Source organism: Heliangelus exortis, chromosome 10 (genome assembly GCF_036169615.1).
Source record: "Heliangelus exortis chromosome 10, bHelExo1.hap1, whole genome shotgun sequence".
In the NCBI taxonomy this organism is placed as follows: domain Eukaryota; kingdom Metazoa; phylum Chordata; class Aves; order Apodiformes; family Trochilidae; genus Heliangelus; species Heliangelus exortis.
Genome location: NC_092431.1, coordinates 10982301 through 11004511, shown reverse-complemented (window position 1 = coordinate 11004511; position 22211 = coordinate 10982301). Strand labels below are relative to the sequence as shown.

General features: G+C 38.8%; 1 protein-coding gene across 1 annotated transcript in view; it reads left to right on the top strand.

Moving 5' to 3' along the window:
- Window positions 1–1628: 1628 nt before the first annotated feature.
- LOC139800447 (bifunctional heparan sulfate N-deacetylase/N-sulfotransferase 4) overlaps window positions 1629–22211 on the top strand; it is a 94776-nt gene continuing 74193 nt past the window's right edge. The window contains exons 1-2 of the mRNA XM_071753490.1: window positions 1629–2062; window positions 16116–17361. Of these exons, the coding sequence (XP_071609591.1) occupies window positions 16381–17361 (981 nt within the window). The 5' untranslated portion in view covers window positions 1629–2062; window positions 16116–16380. The remainder of the gene's footprint in view (window positions 2063–16115; window positions 17362–22211) is intronic.

Here is a 22211-nt window from a genome sequence, read left to right as displayed (position 1 = left end):
AGTAGAAAGAGGAACAAAACAACTGGACTTGCTCTTTTTGATCCTTCTAATTAGTAACAGGAAACTTTTTTTTTTCCCCTCAGTTTTCTACTAGTCCCATTCAAAATCTTGTGTTGGGAAGAGTCTCTCCTACTTGATTTGGAGGCCTTAGATTACAACCTGGCAAATTCTGCTATTCACACAGTGTGCAAGAAGGCACCAGCTCACCATGCAGTTGCTTGCAAAGGTTGACTAGGGGGTTCCAGCTGAACCTGCAGTCAACCTTTGCAACCACATTTGGAAAACAAATCCAAAATCTAGAGCCAGCCATAAGTGTAAGGTATTTTTAAAAGCCCTTAGTAAATGCTTTGTAATTAGAAATTTCAGGAAATGACTCAGACATGCTTTGAATTTTAATTTTCCCTCAGTTTCTAATTTATCCAGAAGGGACAAATTAGTTCCCAGCTAGAAATATCTACCATCTTTGAAACTTGGATATTCACAGAGAGCAAATAGCTTTTCATGTAGAAGGTCCCAGCTGAAGGATAGAAATGGTAAACTGCATGGAAAACCATTTATTTACAGTATTTTGGAAACATGAAAGGTTGAGATGACCCTCCTATGATTCAAATCTGAGTTTACAGTGTCATTCATCATCTCTGAATGGGTTTGTTCCAGTCTCCTTGAACAAAACTATTTTCTCCTCACATTTGCTGCACAGATTTGGCTGAATTTCAATTCCAAGGTGTATCGTACAAAGAATGGTTTTGGAGTGAAAGGTGTCAAGCTGGCAAAAATCGAAAATTAGATTGGTGTAAAATCTAATTTTTTCTATATAGAAACTGTTTAGTTTTTCCTCTGTAATACAGTTTAAAGCCACATAACAATTGTATTTCTTGGCTATGGATGCAATTTTCATCGTCTAGCTGGATGAGATAAAGGATTTTAATAAGAAATTATGCAACAAAGAGGTGGATTTTATTGTAAACAGTAGGAAAATACTTTGCACATCTGAGCACCCCATGTCTGCTGGTACCCACCCAGAGGTGGTGTCAGGGTGCCTGTAACAGACTTGCTGGGTGACCTCTGCTTCATTTTGGTCATGCACTAAAAACCACCTTTTGTTGTATCAGGTGATCTTATCAGTGACCTAATAAGTGTGTGAACCAGAAAGTATTCCTTCCTCCAAATAGTCCTATTGAGATTTTTCTTGAGCATCCTTTAGCAACTGGGGATGATGAAGGGGGGGGGGGCTGAGGGCTTGAGCATTCTCCTACCAGAAAATTACTCTTTCAACTTTTCCTTTTATCCCAGGCTTTCAGGAGCAGACTTCAGGTGTAAAACCAGAAGCTGCAAGCGGCATTTTCCTCCTGCATTTCAGGCAGGGAGAGGGAGGTGGTCCAACTGCACAATGACAGATTATGCAAATCCTCCCAGAGCATCTAATCAATCACAGCAGTGGGAGAGGAATGCAGCTCATCTCTGAATTAGCCTCTGTTGCTGTGTCCTCATCCTCTCGTGAAGCATCCCCTCTCAGCTGGAATGACATCAAAGCAGCTACGAGTCCTTGAAAGTACTGGGGGTTGATTAGCTGGAGGAATCGGCCGCTTCTGCCAATCACCACCCTGCAAAACCGCCTTGATACTCTTGTAGATATGAGGGAGAAGGAGGCTGACTACAGCAAACAAGAGGCTCGGCAGCAGCACTGGCAGGAGTGAAGGGAGCAGCTGGTATTTTGGGAGAATAAATAGTTCTCACAGCCTTTTTGCTGTAGCCTGGTCACTCCTCGATGTAATCCCCGTGTTCATGAAGGAAGCTGCATTTTGAACGGGTGTGCTGAACAAAGGTCTGAATCATTCCATTTGGCTGCTTGTTTTGAAAAGGACAGTCTGTGTATAAATGATATGTGACTGTGCTGGGAGAGTTCAGTTACTGGGGCTGGAGCAAGAGGATCGTTCCTGGGATGCTGCTCAGACAGCTGCTCTCAATTGAAAACTCTTCCTAGTTTACCTGGAGCCATGTGAAGAGATTTGAATAGCAGATGTTTCATTCCTGCACACTAGGAAGAGAAATTCTTCTCTAGGTAAGCTATTGTTCAGTTTCTGCACATATTGCTGCTTTTACCTATACTTTTGGGTATGTAGATATATTCATACAACCTCATTGTGCCTGTATTCAGAGACAAGAAGGTCCCTGGGAAGGTATATATATCCACACTGTGTGTAAAATCGTTTGTCTGGAACCAAATTATGGAGAGTAAGTGCTTCACAAAGCTGCCTAGAGCCTGGCATTCGAAGGATTATTTGAAAGTTTAAGGTAGTCTGTGCCATGTTTGCATATAAGTGCCCGCAATGCAAATGGATGCGTGCCCTCTGAAGGGATATATCTGAATACCCTCTGAATATATCAAATACCACAGAAGTTAGAGCAGGGAAAGTTACGTGAGAAAAAAAAAGGACAAGGTTGCAATTCTTTAGACTACTCCATATATTTCTCTTTTATCTCCTACCACATAGCAAAGTTAAGCAAAACTAGTCTAATTGATATTTCAATGTGAAAGCCTTCCACAGATATATAGTAAACATGCACTATTTAAAGTAAGAGTAATTGAACTATGAGGAAGCCAGCACCTGCAGATCTGCTCTCTTCCAGCTGCTTGATAGCCAAACAACATCCATCAGCAACCTTTTTTTTAAAGCATCATGATCATGCATAGTGTGGAAGGAAGGATTGTTTCAGGTACGGAGAGGTAAACTGAAGAAATCAGTGTTTGCTCTTCATATGACTACAGAGTCAGAGCACAGCAGCAGCCAAGCATTTTTATCTTACAGCAGGCACACTGGCTCCAAGTCATTGCTGCTGGGAATAAACCCTCAAAGGTTATAGAGGAGAATAGGTCTATTCCTACAAGCACTGCACCCATGTAACCACACATACATATAAACCCCATGCTCATTAAGTACTCTTTTCCCCAGGGAATTTACCATATCATTTTTTACTAACTTCTGCAGCTCTTAATCATATTGATTGGACCCTCCCTATGAATAATTGCTACAGAATCTGTCTACCCCATGTAGCACATTACTCTGCCTTTTCTACCTCTGAATGTTATCAGAGAGAGATAAAAAGAGAAGTGAGTAATTTTCAGCCCGTTTCTTTAGTAGTTCTTAATTTTGATCCTCTTGCTATATGTTTAGCTTGTGGCAGAATAGCAGGATTCCCTTGTTCATAAAGTTTAAATAGTTGGCAATGGTGCCAGGTGCTTCCCTGTCTTGCCCCATCATGTCTGTACACATCTCACCATCAACCAAAAGCTGCACTGTCTGATTTGTTTTCTGAAATACTAGCTTAAAGAGGGGAAGGGGGGAAATGCCAAGTCACATTTAACTAAGGAAATTCTTGGCATCCAGGGTTCTTCTGAATCTTATAAATTCAAATATGATCACAATTAAGACTAGATGCTTCTAATGGCATTGCTCTGTGCAGAAGTTTAATACTGTATAACAGTTTTTGTGCAATTTCCTCAGAACGTGGCCTTTTTTTTTTTTTAAATTCATAATAACTGCCCAATGTCTGAAAGCTCCAGAAGCAGGAGTATCCTGATGTCTCATTGCCACCAATGTTTTCTGTAAGGCTGAAGAAATACTCCTCTAACATTGATTTTATTTGAGTAAACCAAATTCAAAAGGCTACATTTAAGAACAGTGCAGTATGTTTGAGTGTCTGACAACTTGCACACACACATATATATGTATGTGCCCCTCATATACTCCCATTTCAATGTGAACACCCTGTTAACTCACACTGTAAAGTTCTGGAAGCTCTATTAAAACTTCATGCTTAGATGTGATATCCACTATATTGTTCTTTGTAATGGCACTGATCAAACTTAGCTGATGTGACAGCATGGAGGGAATCGTGAGCTCAACTACTGTTCAGTCAAGAGAAAAATATGCTAAAAGATTATTTGTTTTTTGAAGGCTTACAATACAGAAATTATCTCAGAGGTATCATGAGATACTTAAAGGAAAACATGGACACATATTGCAAACCCAGGGCAATATTGATAAAAAAAATCCCGATGAATTATTAGTGGCTGTGACTAATTTTTCAGTTAGATAAACAAAGAAAATGGCACATGCCACTATTATATTTTGCTCTGAGCAACAAGAGAAAGAACATCATGATCTAAAAAAAAAAAAAATTCTTCCCCAAATCTTTCTGATTTGGACCACAGACAATTTTCACTTGACTGTCTCTATGACCGTAGGGCTGACTGAGCTTCAGCTACATGTATACACTGATGTTTGCTTCCATCAAGTGTTTGCATTGCAAAGCTTTCATAATGTTTCAGCTTCTTAGGTGAATCCAGTAAACTGCTTTCCATACCTGCAAAATGTGTTTTTCTGAACAAATCAAACCCTGGGCTAAGACCAGCAAAGCATTATAAGCTGGGGTCTGGGTGGCTAGAGGAAAAGATAACTAGGAATTGTGCAGAAAGCTGCAATTTCCTGAGCCTGTGGAGTGTTTTCAGGGACAGGGCACTGAGCTTAAGATGAGCCCAGGGCTCCCCACACTTTCCAAGGTGAGGGCCTGAGTTTGAAACCATTTGCAAGTATTAAGGACTACAATGTAAGGTAGCAGTTTCTCAGGCCTGGGATGCAGTTGAGGACCATTAGAACAGGTTGAGGGACTGGATTATGGAAGAAGGAGGGTCTCTGTGCTGGAAATTGCTTGGGGCATTCAGTTAAAGGGCCTTGTCCCATAGACAGGCTGAATAATGCTCATATCAGAGCAACAAGTCTACTTCTATTGAGCTGTTAAAGCAATGCCCCTTCTGAAATGTAAATGACACAGAGCAGTGCTAGATAGAATTACAAATGTTTTTTCCACCTAAGTCAACATGTAAGTTAGAAAAACTGAGCTATTAAAAAAAAATAAATCATGATCTGGAAGAAAATGAAAACCATGTACGTCAATTCAAAACGCTTACAACAGCTACTGTCAATAATAATTACAATGAAATTAACAGTTGCTATAGAAAAACAGTAATATTTTATCTAAACAGTAATGCCACCAGAATGACATGGCAACAGCACAACTGTCTAGAAACCATGTCAGTATTTGATGGAGAAAACACACTGGCACCAGCAGTATGGTAATGAGATGATTTAAACTCAGTTCTGAGAGGAGCAGAGTATTTCAAGCTATTTCCTCCCCTCTGGCTACAGAAAGGATCACAACTGCTTTCCCCAAGCACAGCCAAGTGGAGCAAATCCTCCTTCCTCTGCTTTAAGGATAGGTTTTGCACAGCCAGTGCAAGTAAGGAAGTAGAAGCCAGGGCAGGGTGGGCTTCTTCCATGAGAAAAGAAGCAAAAAAGAAAGAGGTCCCCTCTTTTTCCTTGGAAGCTGATGCAAAAAAGAACTGTACTTGGCTTACTTATCTTGAGCAAAGGAAAATCTGCTGAATCGCCCCTGTTTGCTCTTCACAACCTAGGGAAGTCTTCATTTTCCCTGCTTCTTCACATCATATGAAGTCTACCATCCAAGTTTCTTTCCTCCTCCAAAACACTCTAAGACAAGGTATTCCTGGGACATGGGACATCTAAACATGCTTTGCACCTAAGGCTGCTGTTGCAGAATTTCTGCTAGGACAACCTTACAAATACTTACACAGCCACAGGACAAGAGGAGCCCTGAGGAATACACTCACAGCTTACACTCAGGGCTTATGCAGCTACAGAGCTTTACTAATGGCTGGGTTTTAATCTCCCATATGTATATATCATTAGCAGACACACAGCAGACAGAATGATGTGCATGGGCTCTTCCTTGAACAGACCTGTGAACAAAACATGTCCTCCTGAAGAACCATCCACAGCTACTTATTCCAACTCGCACTCTGCCAGGCTTCCACTGAAAGAATTGCATTTAGCTTTTAGTGTATAAATAAGTGTTCTGATAAATAATTAATAGTAGCTGCTGGCCATAAAAGAGGTGACTGTTGGGAGAGTTAAAGCTGACTGTCATGAAATATGCACCCACATTCTATGTTCTCCTTTCAGGGAATGTTTTGTCCAACATCCTTTCCTTTTGCATGGGACCACTTTTGAAAGGAAAAAGCCAGTGCTCACTTTCCAGAGCCTCAGGCTATTCTTTGAATTTATTCTCTCTCACTGGGATGTTTATCACTCCTAAACCACCAGAAGGGAGAGGGGCAAGTGGTCAGTGATTCACGGAAATTTTTTGGAAATGAAAGGAAGCATCTAGGCTTTTGGGTAAGATACAGAACTTAAGTTTACTGATCACTTTTGATTTTAAAGATCTCATATATTTATTATTTTAAATACAGTAGGCTGCATTTGTTCTGCCAAATTAAAAGGTTTCACTGTTCTACCTCTGTACAATTGCACTGTTATGGGTGGTACCATGCAGGCACATGCAGTGTACAATCCCTTCCTGCACAGAGCACTCTGCAGGCCAGTAAATACCATAAGCAACTGCAGGTCCACATGTGTTTTGAATTCTTCCTTCTTAAGGTTTCCTTCATTAGTAATTGAAAAACAGTGAATCTGGAACATACCTTCTAACACAACATCAACTGAATTCCATTTCCCCATATCTCAATATGTCTAAATTACCTGCAGGAGTGCATGTCACAATAATTGGTAGCTGAAACCATGTGCCAGAATGAATCAGCAGCAGTCATTCTATATATTCAGATTTTTAACTAAAGTATCTCCAAAAAGTGTTTATCACAATGGAAAATATTTACTTTCATACAGAAAACTAAGGATCTATGCATATATTGTCTAAACCAGAGCTTTATAATGTATTGTTGTGCCAGCTAATGACACATGGTTTTGTTGCCTTGTCCCTTCCATAGACCACAAAGCCAGGCTGGAATAGTTGTACACCCAGTCCACAGGAGAGAATAGGAATATAAAGAAATATAAATAATTCCAGCCTGGTGCAAGAGCAGTATGTGCAGAAAGGCTTTGACAAATGGTTGGATTATTTTTTTTTATCCCCTCCCCCTTCCAAAAATAAGTTATTGCCACAGTAGTTCAATAAGCAGAGATTTGCCGTGAAAACAACAGGTTAATCAAAGCCTCGCTATTCTATCACACAGCTCTAATGTTATTAGTTCTAGTTCCAGCCTCTGAGCTTAGTGTGACTCAACAAAAAAATGTCTAGAATTCCCAAGCAGGACCCATATCCTACTAGTGGCATTTCTAAATTGAACTTTATCTAGACAAAATAAAGAATAGATCTTTTGAAAGGAAACATTTTTTAATATTTTGAACCAAGTGACAGACAGTATCTATAGGGCACAGATGACACCAGAAATCTCAAGAGATCTTTAATTTGACTGACAAAGTGACTTCTCTCAGAGAAACCCCATAAACAGCTGGAGAAATAAACATAAATAAATTTAACCAGGGTATGAAAAATAAGAAAAAGGGAGAGAGCACTGCAAATACCTCGGACTGCACATGGAAGCATGAATTTTGCGCTGGCTTTCTTAAATGCACTATTTGCAATAGGCATGCTATATACACTTGAATCAAACATGAATTATCTTAGAACATCTCACAGCTGATGTCTGTGTAAAGGTAGAAAAGAGTATTATTCCCACAGTGCAGAAAGGAAAACGCAAGTACTGAAAAAAATCAGTGGCCTTGAGAAGATAACACGAGATGTTGCTGGCAGAAAGAGACAGTTTCAGCTCCCTGCCTTATCCTCTCTCTCCTCAGTACTTGCCCTTTTAATGGGTAAACAATAACCATCCAATCATTTCAAGATAAAAAGAAGCTGAATTTGTATTTGTGTCTTCCATAAAGCTTCCCTGGACTATTTTGTCCACTTGGCAGTGTCTGAAATACTTAAATACATTAAAGTGACATGTGGCCTATTGAGTATTGTAATACTGTTAGTGATGAAGTTTCTCTTCATTAGTCTAGATTAGTTTTACTGACAACGGTAATATGTACAGCCCTAACTTGTTCCCATGAAAAGTTCATTTTTCAAGTTTTAAAGAACCAGTAATAAGGCCCAGAATTTTTTGCATGACTGCCTGGAATCTTGTCTAACACTAAGCAATTTTTATATATGTACATATATATGTGGAAAAGATAGGAGAGACATTAAAAACTTAACTTCCTGCCCCCAAACTGTCATGGAACAAAGCAGTGATAAATGCAAATATTACATGAGCAAGGTGGAGTTGTCTGAACTTTTCTCTTTAGAACAATTTTTATAGAAGGCAAATAAACACACACATGAAAGGGAAAAAAAAAAAAAAAAAAAAAAAAGGCACATGGAGGTCATCCTGTCTTCATTCACTCTGTTCACCTTACTTTGTTCAAAAGCCATTACCACTACTTGCTGGCTAAGGCTTGCCAGGATGTGACCAGCACTCATGGCTTAAATGATGCTCCGGCCCACATACCTACTCTGATTGATGATAGCAAAACCATTTGACCAACAAGGACAGAGATGAGGACAGGGAACCCCAGTAGAATTTACTTAAAGAATAAATATAAGGAAGCTGTTATGACAAGAGTTAATGTAGCCAGAGCTTGAAAACATTCTGTGGCTGGCAGAGACCTGACTTGAGTAAACTTGGAATAAATCTCTGTTTAAATTTCATGTAGAAAACATGCTGCTCTAAGGATTTAGATACAAAGTTTTTGTTTTCTGGGCTTAAATAGACTTCCTTTGCAGTAATAACAGATAATTTCTATGTGACAGCAGCAGCCTCTCTGAAGTAAGTTAGTGGCCTACTTTTAATTCCCATCACAGATGTGACCACATCAGACTTTCTCACAACTAGTCCTGTGACAGGATACAGACACCACAAAACATGTTATTCAGTGAAATATATTGAAGTCGATATAAGGGTACAGAAATTTTAATCATCTTGTATTGTGGCAAACATTTTTAGGTCCTTTAAAAGCAATAGGAAGCCAGACAGTGTGGGAAACTCTTAATACTTAAAAAAAAAAACAAACAAAAAACAAAAAAACAGAACAAGAAAAACAACAACAACAAAAAAAAACCAAAAAACCCCCAAAAAACAAACAAACCCAAAAAAACCCCAAGAGAGTTCAGCTTCCAATAAGCTGTTCTAGAGCCTGTGAATGTGTCTTGTATGCAAAGGGTGTCTTCCTTGAAACAAGAGCTATTAAAACTTTTTTTGAATGTATGAAACTTCCAAAAACTAAAGTTTCAATAGCTATCCAGCAGATCTGTAATGCTTGCCACATTTTCAAAATAGATACAGAAAATCTGCAGTTATTTAGAAGCTAATAGAACTACAAAATGACTTCTTAATATTTTTTATGCCTTAGCTTATATGTATGACCAAACAAGATGCCCAGAGTTTGACTATTTCACTGACTGAACTGAAGGAGTTCTAGTTAAGCAACCACCATACTACACAAATGTTGTCTCTCAGCCAAATTCACAACACAAATCTTTCTATTGAAAGTGGATAGCTAATTGACAACCTTACAAAAATAGAAAACAGTAACAGAATAGATGGACTTTTATAAAACATCTGATACAGTATTATCTTAAAAGTTAAATGAATTCAAATTGGCTTCCATTGGAGCATTAAACTATGAACTGAAAAGTCAAGAAGAGTCATTAACCAAGTGAGATCAGAAGATTTGTTGCATATAATGAGGAGGGACGTTTTACAGGCTGCCTCAGGAAAACATGTGAAGCTTGCTTTTATTCACCAACTTCATTCAAAAGTACGGGGGCAATCATAGATAGGGTGTTTGGTACTGCCCCTCCACTAATCCAACTGGAAAAACAGCATCAGCTCCAAGGACTCTTATCCTGTAGGTCACACACAACCTTGTACCACGGGAACCTCTGCTGTAATTTCCACCACACTTTTCTGACATAGCATTTTGACTCTGTCATCATGGCTCAAGCAGGAAGTTTCTGACATTTAGATCATCTCTCAAAGCATCCTTTTCCTCTTTGGTAGTTCAGTTACTTTTCTACAGGTGTGTGAAGACAGCTGTCAGTTAAAGGACATTAATGCAAGAGCCAGCAGCTATTGTTTCCTGCACATCTGTGGGTCTGCCAAATGACCTGGAAAAAGTCAGGCCTTGACCCAAAAATAATGCTATTTAGTATTTTTGACTTTTTGGTGAGTTATGAGTGAAAAATGATAGATCTTATTATAATCACTCAGGCAAGATGGACATGTTTATTTGAAATGTCTCTGAGACAACAGTTTAATTATTTTTTTTAAGATGTTTTCCCAATGACATAAAAATATTATTTAGGTATATTTTTTATAAAGTAATATATTTTGATATCACTACATAAATTTTTTGCCACAGATGGAGCTTCACAAAAGGTGAATGTGGTCATTAACACCCACCCATTGGAAATGTGACTAGAGCCATTCTGTCAACAAACAAGAAATATATATATATATATAAATAACTTTTCTCTTAATTAATGGTCCTCCTAAGACCATACTTAAATTATTACTGATATCTAGGCTATAGATCCCATATCCAATAGTGAAGAAAAATCAGTACTCAGTGATTTCTAAGGATATATTACAACTACTTATTCTGAAAAACACTGACATATTAGAGACTGATAAATTTTGACAACTGGAGGAAATGTCACTAAAACATCACGGACAGGATGTTTATGTGCTTTTCTGGGTGGTCCAAATGATTGTGGTACCACTGGAAGTTAATGGGTCAGAAGACAGAAGTGCTGAGCCTGAACATCAGTCAACATTCACCAGAAGTCTGGGCTGGCTAAGTCTTAGAATAAATTTGTAACAGGACTTAAGCAATGTGAAGAGATACATATGTGTTGGAGAACTAAAAGAGGCAATAATTCTGAGGGAGGATTTGCAGAAAGAACAAAACCTTCCCCATAGTCTCATTAGTTTACATTTTGAGAGTGTCCCAATGATTTACCCAGAATATCATTGGGGAGCAGGGGGGGGGACCATCTTATTAGCAGAGGTTATAGCTATATGTCTAAAAGCATCAATAAGAAAAAAAAAGGTAACACACTTGGTGTGTCAGCAACTTCAGATCACCTAAGTAAAAAACCACATGAGAAAAAAATGTCTGGTTACATCCTGTTAAGGCAGTGCATCTAAATGATACGCTTAAGAATGACTTGTGGCAAGCCAGTGGTGACTACCTACACACCTTTGGAAATACTGAAGGAATAGAAATAATTATTGTATGGCTTTCTCTAATCACAATTTCCCTGCTCAGTCAAAAGGGTAGTAAAAGTTTAAAGTGAAAGAAAGATAAAAGTGAAAGGGTCAAATAGCTACTTTCCAATGGTTGTGTCATGCATATGATGATACCAGCTTCCTTTGAGTGCACAAGCTGAGCTATTTCAAACTTTGCTTTATAGCAATTGATTTTTTACTTCAAACTCTGGCATCATTTAGCTTTCTTGAATCACTCAAGATTATATGTGCATTATAAACTGATCAAACTGCTGAAAATAATGAAAAACTGGTGTTTTAACTTAAGAATGTAACAAAACAAGCAAAAGAGGTGGAAGTGCTGGTATCTGCACTTAGAAATGAGAGAGCACTAGAACAGAGTTAGGCAACCTACAATAGCTTTTACCAGATGAACAGCTGTCCTTATCCCTAGTAAAAGTGTTTTATAAAGCCTTGTTGTAAACAATAAGAAGGTAGTATCAACACTCCTCATGAGCAAAAGCCACCTTAAAAAATATAAAACACATTACAAGTTCGTTAAATTTGAAAAATTATCAAACTAAATTCAAACAGCACCCAAGTTTCATGAGCTCAGTAACACAGTTTCTTGGAAACGTTTCTAAGAAAAACAAAACTGGTGGGTTTTGGTTTTTTTTTTCCTTCTGCCAGAACTTTTGTTGATGGTCAACAGGACCGATTTTTAACTCAGACATTTGCTCCTTTTGATACTGAATGAGCAGCCATATGTAAGAAGCATCAAGTAGTTATCGCGGATCATTGGGCTGTTAATAAATGACAGGTATCATACAAGCTTAGAAAGGAAAGAAGAAATTTTTACATTAATTGTCTTGGCTTAAAGGGAAATTTTATATAGTAAAAAAGACATTCTGACTTCTGATTTATGCTGGAATGAGGCAAGATGAAACCTCTGGCCTGCTTTCAGATGAATTCCCTAATAAGCATTCCAGGTAGCCTGGCATCCTGATACTGGCAGGAGACCAGAACTGACCATACTGTGGTGGTACAAGAAGTGTCCTGCTCCTCTGTTCAGCACTGTGATTGGCAACATGCTCTGCACCTGCTGCAGATGTGAAGTCTATTACCTTGATGCATAAGGTGGATAAATACAACTTTTTGCTTAGCATCACTATTTCTGCTTTCCACAAACTGAGCTAGATCAGACATCCTCATCCTACCTAGAAGGAGAGGGAAGGAAAGGAGAGGTGCTTAAATCAGTCCCATGAGGCAGATCAGGCTGGCAGCCCATGCACCCAGTGCTCACCAGTGGCCTCCTGCCAGCACCAAACTGCTCACTTACCACCCTTTTCTCCTGATGGGTGATGGAAGGCAACAATTTTCACTCCCAGTGGAGTTTTCCCTATTCACCCAGGCAATAACATCAACATTCAGCTATTGCTCATTAGCAATTAACAGCTACTTTCATCATAGGCAACTGACATCTGCAATGTCTGCATTCCCCCCACTGACTGGTTGCTCTAATTTGGTCAAGATGCTTGTTGAATCACTAAGCCCTGGGAGAAGGTCTGCTTGTAGGAACTGGATGATGAGAGAAACAGCTTTAATTTTTTATGCAATATTAACACATGTGGTATCAGTTTTAAATTGTTGAGTCCTAATCTTCCAATCCATCATCTTCAAAATCAGCATGCTTCAATCATCAGTCAAATGCCTTTTTAAGGGGATGCAGGATTATTTAGCAAGGAGGCAGCAATTTTTAAACCTGTTTTTACTTGACTGCCTGAATTACAGAAAAATTACAGTTTCTGCAGGCAATTATGGCATCACAACAGTTATGTTGCCAGGTTTTCTCTTTCTGGGGAAGGACCTCATGCCTAGGAAGTAAGACTGAAGATCTACTGAAGGACCAACTCTGCATGAATGTAACCTTGATTTTTTTATCAAATCTCTACAGCTTTGAGCTCACCCCACTGAATGCAGATCAGTGACCACAGGAATACAGGATCTCAAAGAATTGTTTATAAAGTGAAACAATATTATTAATGCTAATTATGAAATATGGCCTATTTTCATATTTTTTCAAACTAATATAACACAGAAATACTCCAAAGATATTTGAATTTCTGAGTGAATATAAAACTATTGAACTTTAAGGGGAAGAGTTTCAAAGGCACAAATGGAACTTAACTTCCAATTATGAGTTGGAAAATGTCCCCCTAATGGCTAATATATTTTCATAAATTTTAATTACTTCATACCTTTTTTTTTACTGAACAGTGTCATCAGTTCAACAGAGCCATTTAAACACCCATTTAAACACCAGCGCAAGTTAAAAAAATCTGTTCAATGCCAGGCTTCTAAATGAAAGCTTAAATTCCTTATCAATTTTAATATTTAGACATCTAGATAACTGTGAATATGTGCAGTTATGACATCTGCACACTGCAGATGTATTAGTTTACATTAATTCTGATTAATGCTTTACTGAAATAGATTTTACCATTGTTATTTGGATCATACAATTTGGGTTCAGGACCATATTTTTGCTTTGGCTAGTATAAAGCTGGGGGCTTCTCATATTTTAGTAATAACAAGCAAAGCAGCAGCAAAGATGTGGCTCACAAATTTGTGTATTAATTTGACAGCTCGCAGTACCACTACGTGGGAGATGCAGCAGGACAGAACAGCAAAGAAAACCATGTGCAATGTCAGGTCTCCTTACATGAGATTCCCTTGTGCTACAGGTGTAGGTTGAGACATTTGCTAAGCATTCACATTTAGTGGCAAGCTTCTTAAAGCAGAAGCATTGTTTTTTGTGGGTTTTTTTTTTTAATATATTTTGATATATTTTCAAACACAAGTGTCCAAAGATTATTAAGGTATCTAATCTGCCCCGACCGTTTCTAAGACAGTTCTGGATCTTTCCTGCCTGCCTGCTCGGAGTCGAGGTGAGAGCAGGTACTGTCTGCTGAAAAGCAAGAAAATATTGCCCTCTAGTGCTGAAAGCAAGCAGAGGATGCAGAGTCCTTGAAGGGTTTTTAATTATTGTTTCCAAGCTACCCGCCTATCTCCTGTCATGTTGCAAATAGCTGTGGTGCGGGCAGATCCCCCACCCCGGAGATCGAGTCTCCTGATCCGATAAACCCTTCGAGTCAGGCTGAGTGACCCATCAACATCACCAAAACTGGAACATGGCCTCACAGAGGATGCTCCATTTGATCCAGATTTATCTTTTGATAAAATCTTAATTGGAGGTTTAATAAGAAGCAAGATTCCAGCAAGCAGAAGGAAGTGCAGAACAAGGGAAGCACCAAAGTGGGGCAAGTACTCATACAATTATCAAAATTATTTTAATTTCCTAGAGACAGCTGAAATGTCTTTTTTATTTCTTTGCTCATAAGACATTACTAAATACAGAACATTTTCCTCATTTCTATTCACTTCTGTCCATGGATAAACTACCCACTTTGCTCTCCTTTTGGCTAGTTACTGTGGAACACAGCAGGGTCACTGATGGAACAGTCCACAGTACAGGGCCATGGATTTCCCAGCAAGCTCCCAATGCAAAAGGTAAAGCAGATAAAAACCTGAATCTGGCAAAGTCACAAATGGCCTCAGCAACAACTCCCTCTCTGTAAACACAGCAAGAAGCCTCTCCTGACCAAGTAGATCTACTAATTCACACTTCAGCTTCCAAAAGCAGTAGAGTATTTTAATACTACAAAAGTAGTATACAAGGCACTTAAAGCAAATTTAAAATATTTTGCTTGCGTTTCTAAGATCTTGAATTGACACAATCAAGAGGTTCCTTAGAGCTGTATACCAGAGTCATAAAATATGCTGCTAGACAAATTTCTTCAATACCTTTAAGATTTTTCTAGCTAGAGGTGTAAATCTTAAGATAAACTAATAGATTTCAGAATTAAAGTCAAGTGTAATTTGAGTTAATAGAAGAAGACTCATCAACTGTCAAGTATCTACCTGGAAAGAGTGCTGCTTCCTTGCAGATCAAAAGTCATCCACTGTTTCATCTTATATTAGTAAACAATTTAAATAAATCAGAAATTTGTTAATATCTCTTTAAATCCATAGCACATAAATCCAATCCACAGCATAAGCTATATTTTTGTTTTATTTTAATTGCCTCCGAGTCATCTGTTTTGTTGTTATGAATGGCAATTTTTCATTAATTTATGTAGAACTACCAGGAACTGCATGAGGGTGTCAGAGCTGGCCAGGCAATAGGATTTAAGCACGTCAGACTTCAGCCACACAGCACAGCAGGGACAGACCAAAGTCCCAGTCCTTTAGCTGGAGGTGTCCCAGCCCAGGATACACATAGCTGCACTCTGCAGTTTTAGTAGTCTCCTCTTTTGCTTGGAAAATCCATGCACAAGCTTTATCATTCCTTAAATGGTCTGTAAAGTACTGATCATTCCAGGTACAGAGAGGACACTGCAGAGAAAAGTCCTACAAATCTTTCTTCAGACCTCTCCTATCTTTTCTCTTTGTTTTCATTACTTTCACAGTTTGACACAATTTGTTAGTCCTTTCAAAACGATTACACAGTCTGAGTTTGGAACATGGCTCAATATTTAACATTTACTTTGTCCTGATTTTGTCTTACAGTCTTCAGTTTTTTTGCATTTGCAGTGAAGCATTTTCAGATAATAAATCCCCATTAAAGAAGTGACTCACATCCTCAAATAGTTCTCTTTGGACTTTATTTTCATACCCCACAAATACACTGAAGATCTGTTTAACGCAGCTTATCTTAATACATAAAAAAAGCACTCAATGCTCCTTGAACTGTTAAACCTTCCCCCTTAACTCATATTACCAGTATCAATTGCCATTTTTATTAATGTCTAATTTGAATTGCTTTATGGATTTTATTTACTTCTCTTTTGCTTCTTTACTTCAGATAATGTTAGGAGTCCTATGCACTGATTATTGGCAGCTGCTGCATTCAGAGAAAACCTCTTTCAATTCAGCTTTCCAGATCCTTTGACTTTCAGCTCCAACTGCTTTACAACCTCCCCAGCAGCTTCATGAATGCACTGCAATGGTCACATGAATGTCTTGGGAGGGCGATTGGCACCTCTCCATCTCCTCATTTCTATGGCACTTTAGGAAAAGAGAACCCAAAAAAGCATCAAGTCCAATAGAAGTTGGAAGTCCTGCAAAAGATGAACCTAATTGTGAAGCTCCGCAGAAGTTTCAGAACACTGATCATTCTCCTGGCAACCTTCTGTTTGGCAAGTATTTTCATTTCTGCCTACTACCTCTACACTGGCTACAAGCAGGAAATGACCCTTGTGGAAAACACTGGAGAAGTGGAGTGCGAAGACCTCAAGCTTCTACCATACAGGTCTGTGGAGGTGAAAACTGCTAAGCCAATTGATCCATCTAAAACTGACCCCATTGTTCTCCTATTTGTGGAAAGCCAGTATTCCCAGCTAGGACAAGACATCATAGCCATCCTTGAGTCCAGCAGATTTCAGTACTATATGGTCATAGCAACAGCTAAGGGGGATGTTCCTCCTCTCACAGACAATGGAAGAGGAAAATATACTCTCGTTATATATGAGAATATTTTAAAGTATGTATCCATGGACTCATGGAATAGAGAGCTTCTGGAAAAGTACTGTGTGGAATACAGTGTTAGCATAATTGGTTTTCATAAAGCCAATGAGAATAGTTCCCCAACAACAAAACTGAAAGGATTGCCATTACATCTTTACAATAACGTAGCCCTCAAAGACTGTGTGGTAAACCCTAAGTCTCCACTGCTGCGCATTACCAAAGCACCAAGGGTTGAGAAAGGTCCGCTGCCTGGTGAGGACTGGACAGTTTTCCAGTTTAATCATTCCACCTATCAACCTGTGCTTTTAGCTGAACTGCAGACCTCCAGACCACCCCCTGAGGCATTGCCAAAGGCTGCTCTGTATGCAACTGTCATCCAAGACTTGGGGCTACATGATGGAATTCAGAGAGTCCTTTTTGGGAACAATTTGACCTTCTGGTTGCACAAACTGATCTTTATTGATGCCATCTCTTTCCTATCAGGGAAGAAGCTCACGCTATCCTTGGATAGGTACATTCTGGTTGACATAGATGACATCTTTGTTGGGAAGGAAGGAACGAGGATGAACATCAATGATGTGAAGGTAAGGCAAGAACTGGGGGATACCATCCCACACACATATGTGCAAATGAGTATTTTAAGAAATAAAGCTTAAAAATCTTGCAAGCTGCAGTTCCTAGTAAACGCTGGACTCACACAAGTGTAGCTAGCAGATACAGCAAACATAGTTTGGGAGTATTTTAGTAGTCTGTTTATCCACAAACATACAGAGATGCATTCACATACATGTGCAGACATTGATCCACAGAGGTGACTTCATACAGAAATGCAGAGCAAGGCTGCATCTTACTTATATAGGGTCTGCTCAAGGGCTTCACCCCGAGCATGTGGGTAACAAAGGAGGCTTTAATACCTCATGTAACAGAGATTTTTCTTCAAACAAAATAAAAGGAAAAGTAATTTTCTGTATTCTCTTTCCCTGTTTCTGAAAAGCAGGCAGAACAATAGAAGATGGTTTCCTTTTTAAATCTCACATAGCTCCCACTATATTTAAAAAGAACAAAAAGAGCAAAAGGAAAAAAGCTTTGAAAATGTAATCACATTTTGATTTACAAGAATTAACAGGGCAATTTTCATTACACTAGCAGATAAGGATTGTAGGTGACCAGTGACAGGATGGAAGAAAAGCCTATACTTTAGCAAAAGACATAACCATCTGATAAGGTAAAAAGCCCAGAGACTTTTCTTCAGGGATTCTTTGAAACTTACTTTCATAGTCTGTAGTATCCAGGGACATCATTAGATTTGTTCAGAGCAATTTTGAAAGATGTGTGTAACTTGGAAAGATTATACAAAACTCAATAGCATGACAGTTATTTCTTCGCCATCTTCCACATGTGGGAATTGCCATATTCAGGGATTAACTGAATTTCCTAAGCATGCTTATTGATATTCTCAAGCCTTTATTCTAGAGGGATTTTTCTTGTAAATACTTTGATGCTTTCATAAGAAATAAGCAAACCTTTTGTTTTTAAACACAGATTTCTATTTTGTTTCTTAATTCTTATTTCCATTCCTACAACTTGTATATTCATCTGTCTCCAGATCATTAAGAGAGGTATCAAAATACCCAGCTAAACAGCAGGTTTACATATAATTAAAACAATGTTGCACATCAGAGCAGTTTGGGTAATTCTATCAAACAAACCAGGCATATGAATGCTCATCAGGGATGATTTCTAGCACCAAGCACCCCAAGTGCCTGGTATCTTGAGATATGAGCACTGTGCTGTGTGATCAAGTGCTCACTCTCTCCGGAAATATATGGTAAAATGCTCTGAAAAAAGAAGCCTGTACAAGAGGAAATCAACTGAAAAGGCAATTGCGGAACAAGTTTTCAGCAATAGCTTTCCGCCTGCACATTTTTGAGAGCATCCTTTTCTGATGTGGTTTGCTCCAGTAAGGAAGTTTATTATTCTGCACTGGTTAAAGAGCTCCCAATCACTATAAGAAGAGTATCCACAGAGAGTGACTTGGAAATTTAAATCACACTTTTAACGAATAATCTCACCAGGCAGAAAACCCAAGTCACCTTCTTTATTATCCAGTGATCAACAATATTGCTAGGCGAACCTTTCCACCTGCACTTGGCAGAACAGCTATGCTTCATTGCTCATTATAGGAGATGCTGTAGAAAACTCCAAATCCAGGGGCATGAGTAGGAGCTAGATGACAGAACTGAACTGTAACTGTTAGAACCATTCAGTATCACTTTTACATTCTGCATACATCCACCTATCTGAAAACCAAGCAGTAATACTGTTGAATATCTTGCAAATAAGGGAAAACTTCTGCTAGGACTCAGATTTCTTTTAATTTTTTTTTTTTAAAGGAATGTGTGGAAAGTTTTATTTTTATGGATTACGTTTGAGTCTAGGTATTAAGGGAAGATTTAATTCTTTTCACATTTCTCTAGTGCTAAATCAGCATCCCATTTCCATCACAAAACCAAGATTGCCACTCATGGGATAAATCCCCTCTTCACCTCAAATAAGAAATCATACCATAAACACCAACCACAGGGATAAATATTTTGCAGGCACAAGTTCAGGACCAACCTTCCCATCAAGCACTCTTTTGGGGATAATGAAAAGTTTTTCTCCTTGTTAAATTATATTCACACAAATTCGCTCTGCACATTGACTATCCATCAATATTCTGTCCTTAATGACATGGGTTTCATAACCTGGCACAGATTTGTTCCTCAGGGACTTTTGCAAAGACTTGGTACACAAGTCGGTCTATTCTTATAGATTGGACATTCCCAGAATACATTAACATTCAAAGCAGGATGCTTGCTAATGAACATAACGCTGAAATCAGAATGTACTTTGGTTAGTTTACAGTAAAGGATAATTACAGCCAGTTAGAGAACCATCTCCTAAGTCACTTGGGGAAAGAGGCAATTAAGAACCAATAGGGCTTCACCCCTTAAGCAGAACAGCTTCTTTGCTTGAAAGGCAAAAAGAGCAAAAGGAGACAATATTAAGATGCTGATGTTTAAGTGATGTCCAAATATTGCTATATATTTCAAAGCAGGGGCTGCCAGCTGCTCAGAGATAGTTGTTCTTTCACAACAGGTGAGATTCTGCTTCTGACCCAGGGAGGCACCACCAGAGATTTTGGGGTAGATTGTGCTCGTTGTGTAGCAATACAGTATGGGTGCCAGTGTGAACAACTCTGGTGGCTGAAGGGATTAACCCAGGCTCTGGATTTTGTTCAGCAAGAACTTGACAGAATGCGGACTATTTCCTTTCTTTCATGAAAAGCATATTACAAGTATACTTAGCACAAAAAAACCTGCCCCAAAACCCCAACAAAACTAACACCTCCCTAACACTTCCGTACTTATTTCATCCTGTCCCCTGCAATACAATTTTACAACATCAGTGTCACCAATATAAAAGAAAATATTTGCTCTTTATACCATGCTTTCAAAACAAAACAAGAGAGCCATCTGAAGCAGGGCTTGTAATGAAGCAGTTTCTCAGCACAGTACTGAGTTATGCCACATCCCTACTTTGCCAGGTCCTTCAGTTCCCACCATTTGTGACTCTAAACAGCAGAGGTTCACTTCACAGAGCCACAAGGACTCTCCATTAGGCTAAGGTGCCAGGCACACCTGTGCACCTTGGAAATGCTTTCAGACATGCCAGATCCATAGGTGCATGCAAGAAAACTGCAAATGAAGTAACACACTTCCTAAACTGCATAAATATAGCTAAATAACATCACTCTGTTCACCCTTTTAGGTATTTCCTTCCAGTGACCAAGCATATAGTAACTGCCATCCCACAGGACACAAGACCAGAAATGAGTCTTGCAATAGTAGTATTTGTACCTAACAATAAATAGACAAACACTCCTCCTGTGTAATTAATTCCTGCAACTCAATTGTTTTTATCCCCTCACAGAGCTGTTTCTCAATTAGGTGCTTCAGGGATATATATAGTTTTATAAAGAGAGCCATTAGCTAAAGAAACAGAGATTAGAGAATGGAGTTATTATGGGCTCTGTTTACCACAAAAGATCTCCTAGTCCCTTGCATTATAGAAGCTGAGCAAGGTCGTATCATGATAAGTAATTAAACAGGAACTCCGCAGAGCCACAGAAAGCTATTTTCCCAAGCTTTGCAGAGGTCTATCTTGAGCCTAGTGAGCCTCTACAAATGAATTTCTCCTTTCCCCTGCTGCCAATATATTATCTCACTGCTTGATTTTAGAAGGCAAAAAACTCAAGAATTCATAAGTTATTTGGAAAAATTACCAATTACTTGCAAATTATATAGCATTCCCAGCCATGAAACAAGTCCAAGATTATTGGCATCAGGGACTTAGAAAAAAAACTAAACCCTCAAAACCTCTGGTTATGTTTTACCTGGGATTGCCATGCAGGAAGAATACAAAACTGCCTTTCAAATTTCCTTTTTAACTGACCACAAACAGAGATGCATTACCCAAACAGGTAGTAAGAACGTGCTGAAGTCTTTCCCTGTTTTTGTTGCTACAGCATGAGCTAATATAACACTTACCCAGGAAGAACTCAATAAAGCAAGCAGGGCCTTTACAACACCTTTCACAAACACACTTCTTACTGTTAACTCAAAAAAAACCCTACAAGATCACAATACAAGGTAAGGCTCAGAGGCTTTACTAAAAAATAATAGCAAAAAACAAGCAAACAAAAAAAACCAATTCTCCCCCCAAAAAAGCAACAGCCTTTGATTTTCTACCACCCTCTTAAAGCTAGGGGCTGCACTGCAGCACAGATTCCCTTTATAGCCTTATTTCAGGTGGACTCTCTCAAGAGCCACCTGCTTCCCTCTCCTCAACCACTCTCCCAGCTGGAGCTGATAATAAGAGAAATTGCTGGTATCAGAGCACCTTCATAGCACAAAGCCCCTTCTCTAAAAACTATGCTTGGTTTTTTCTGTATTCCCTCTAATCAGTGTCATAAGGGCAGGAGCATCTCTGTGCTTTCTGAGATACTTGGGAATGCTCCCTTTGTGCCTGTCTACTGCAGTCCCTCCTTCTCCTTGCAGCACCAAAGAGCCCATCTTCATTCTCCCCCCTTCTTCCACACTAAGCTTTAGCCCACTTCAGTGGAAATAAGAATTACATTAGTCTCTGACATCTCCTCATTTCCACAAGTCTGCACTTTGTCTTTGACCTTCACCATCATTAAAATGCCTTGAACACTTAGAGGCTGTGATTTCTTGCTCCTTTTAGTATTTTAAAGACACAAATTCATGTTGGAGTTGCATCTTTTCTGATAATTCCAAATTAAAGAGTACTGGCTCAGCAGGAGGCTGAGCTCAATAACTGAATCTCTCCATCATGTACTTCTTCTGAGCTTTCTTCAGGGACAGTTGCT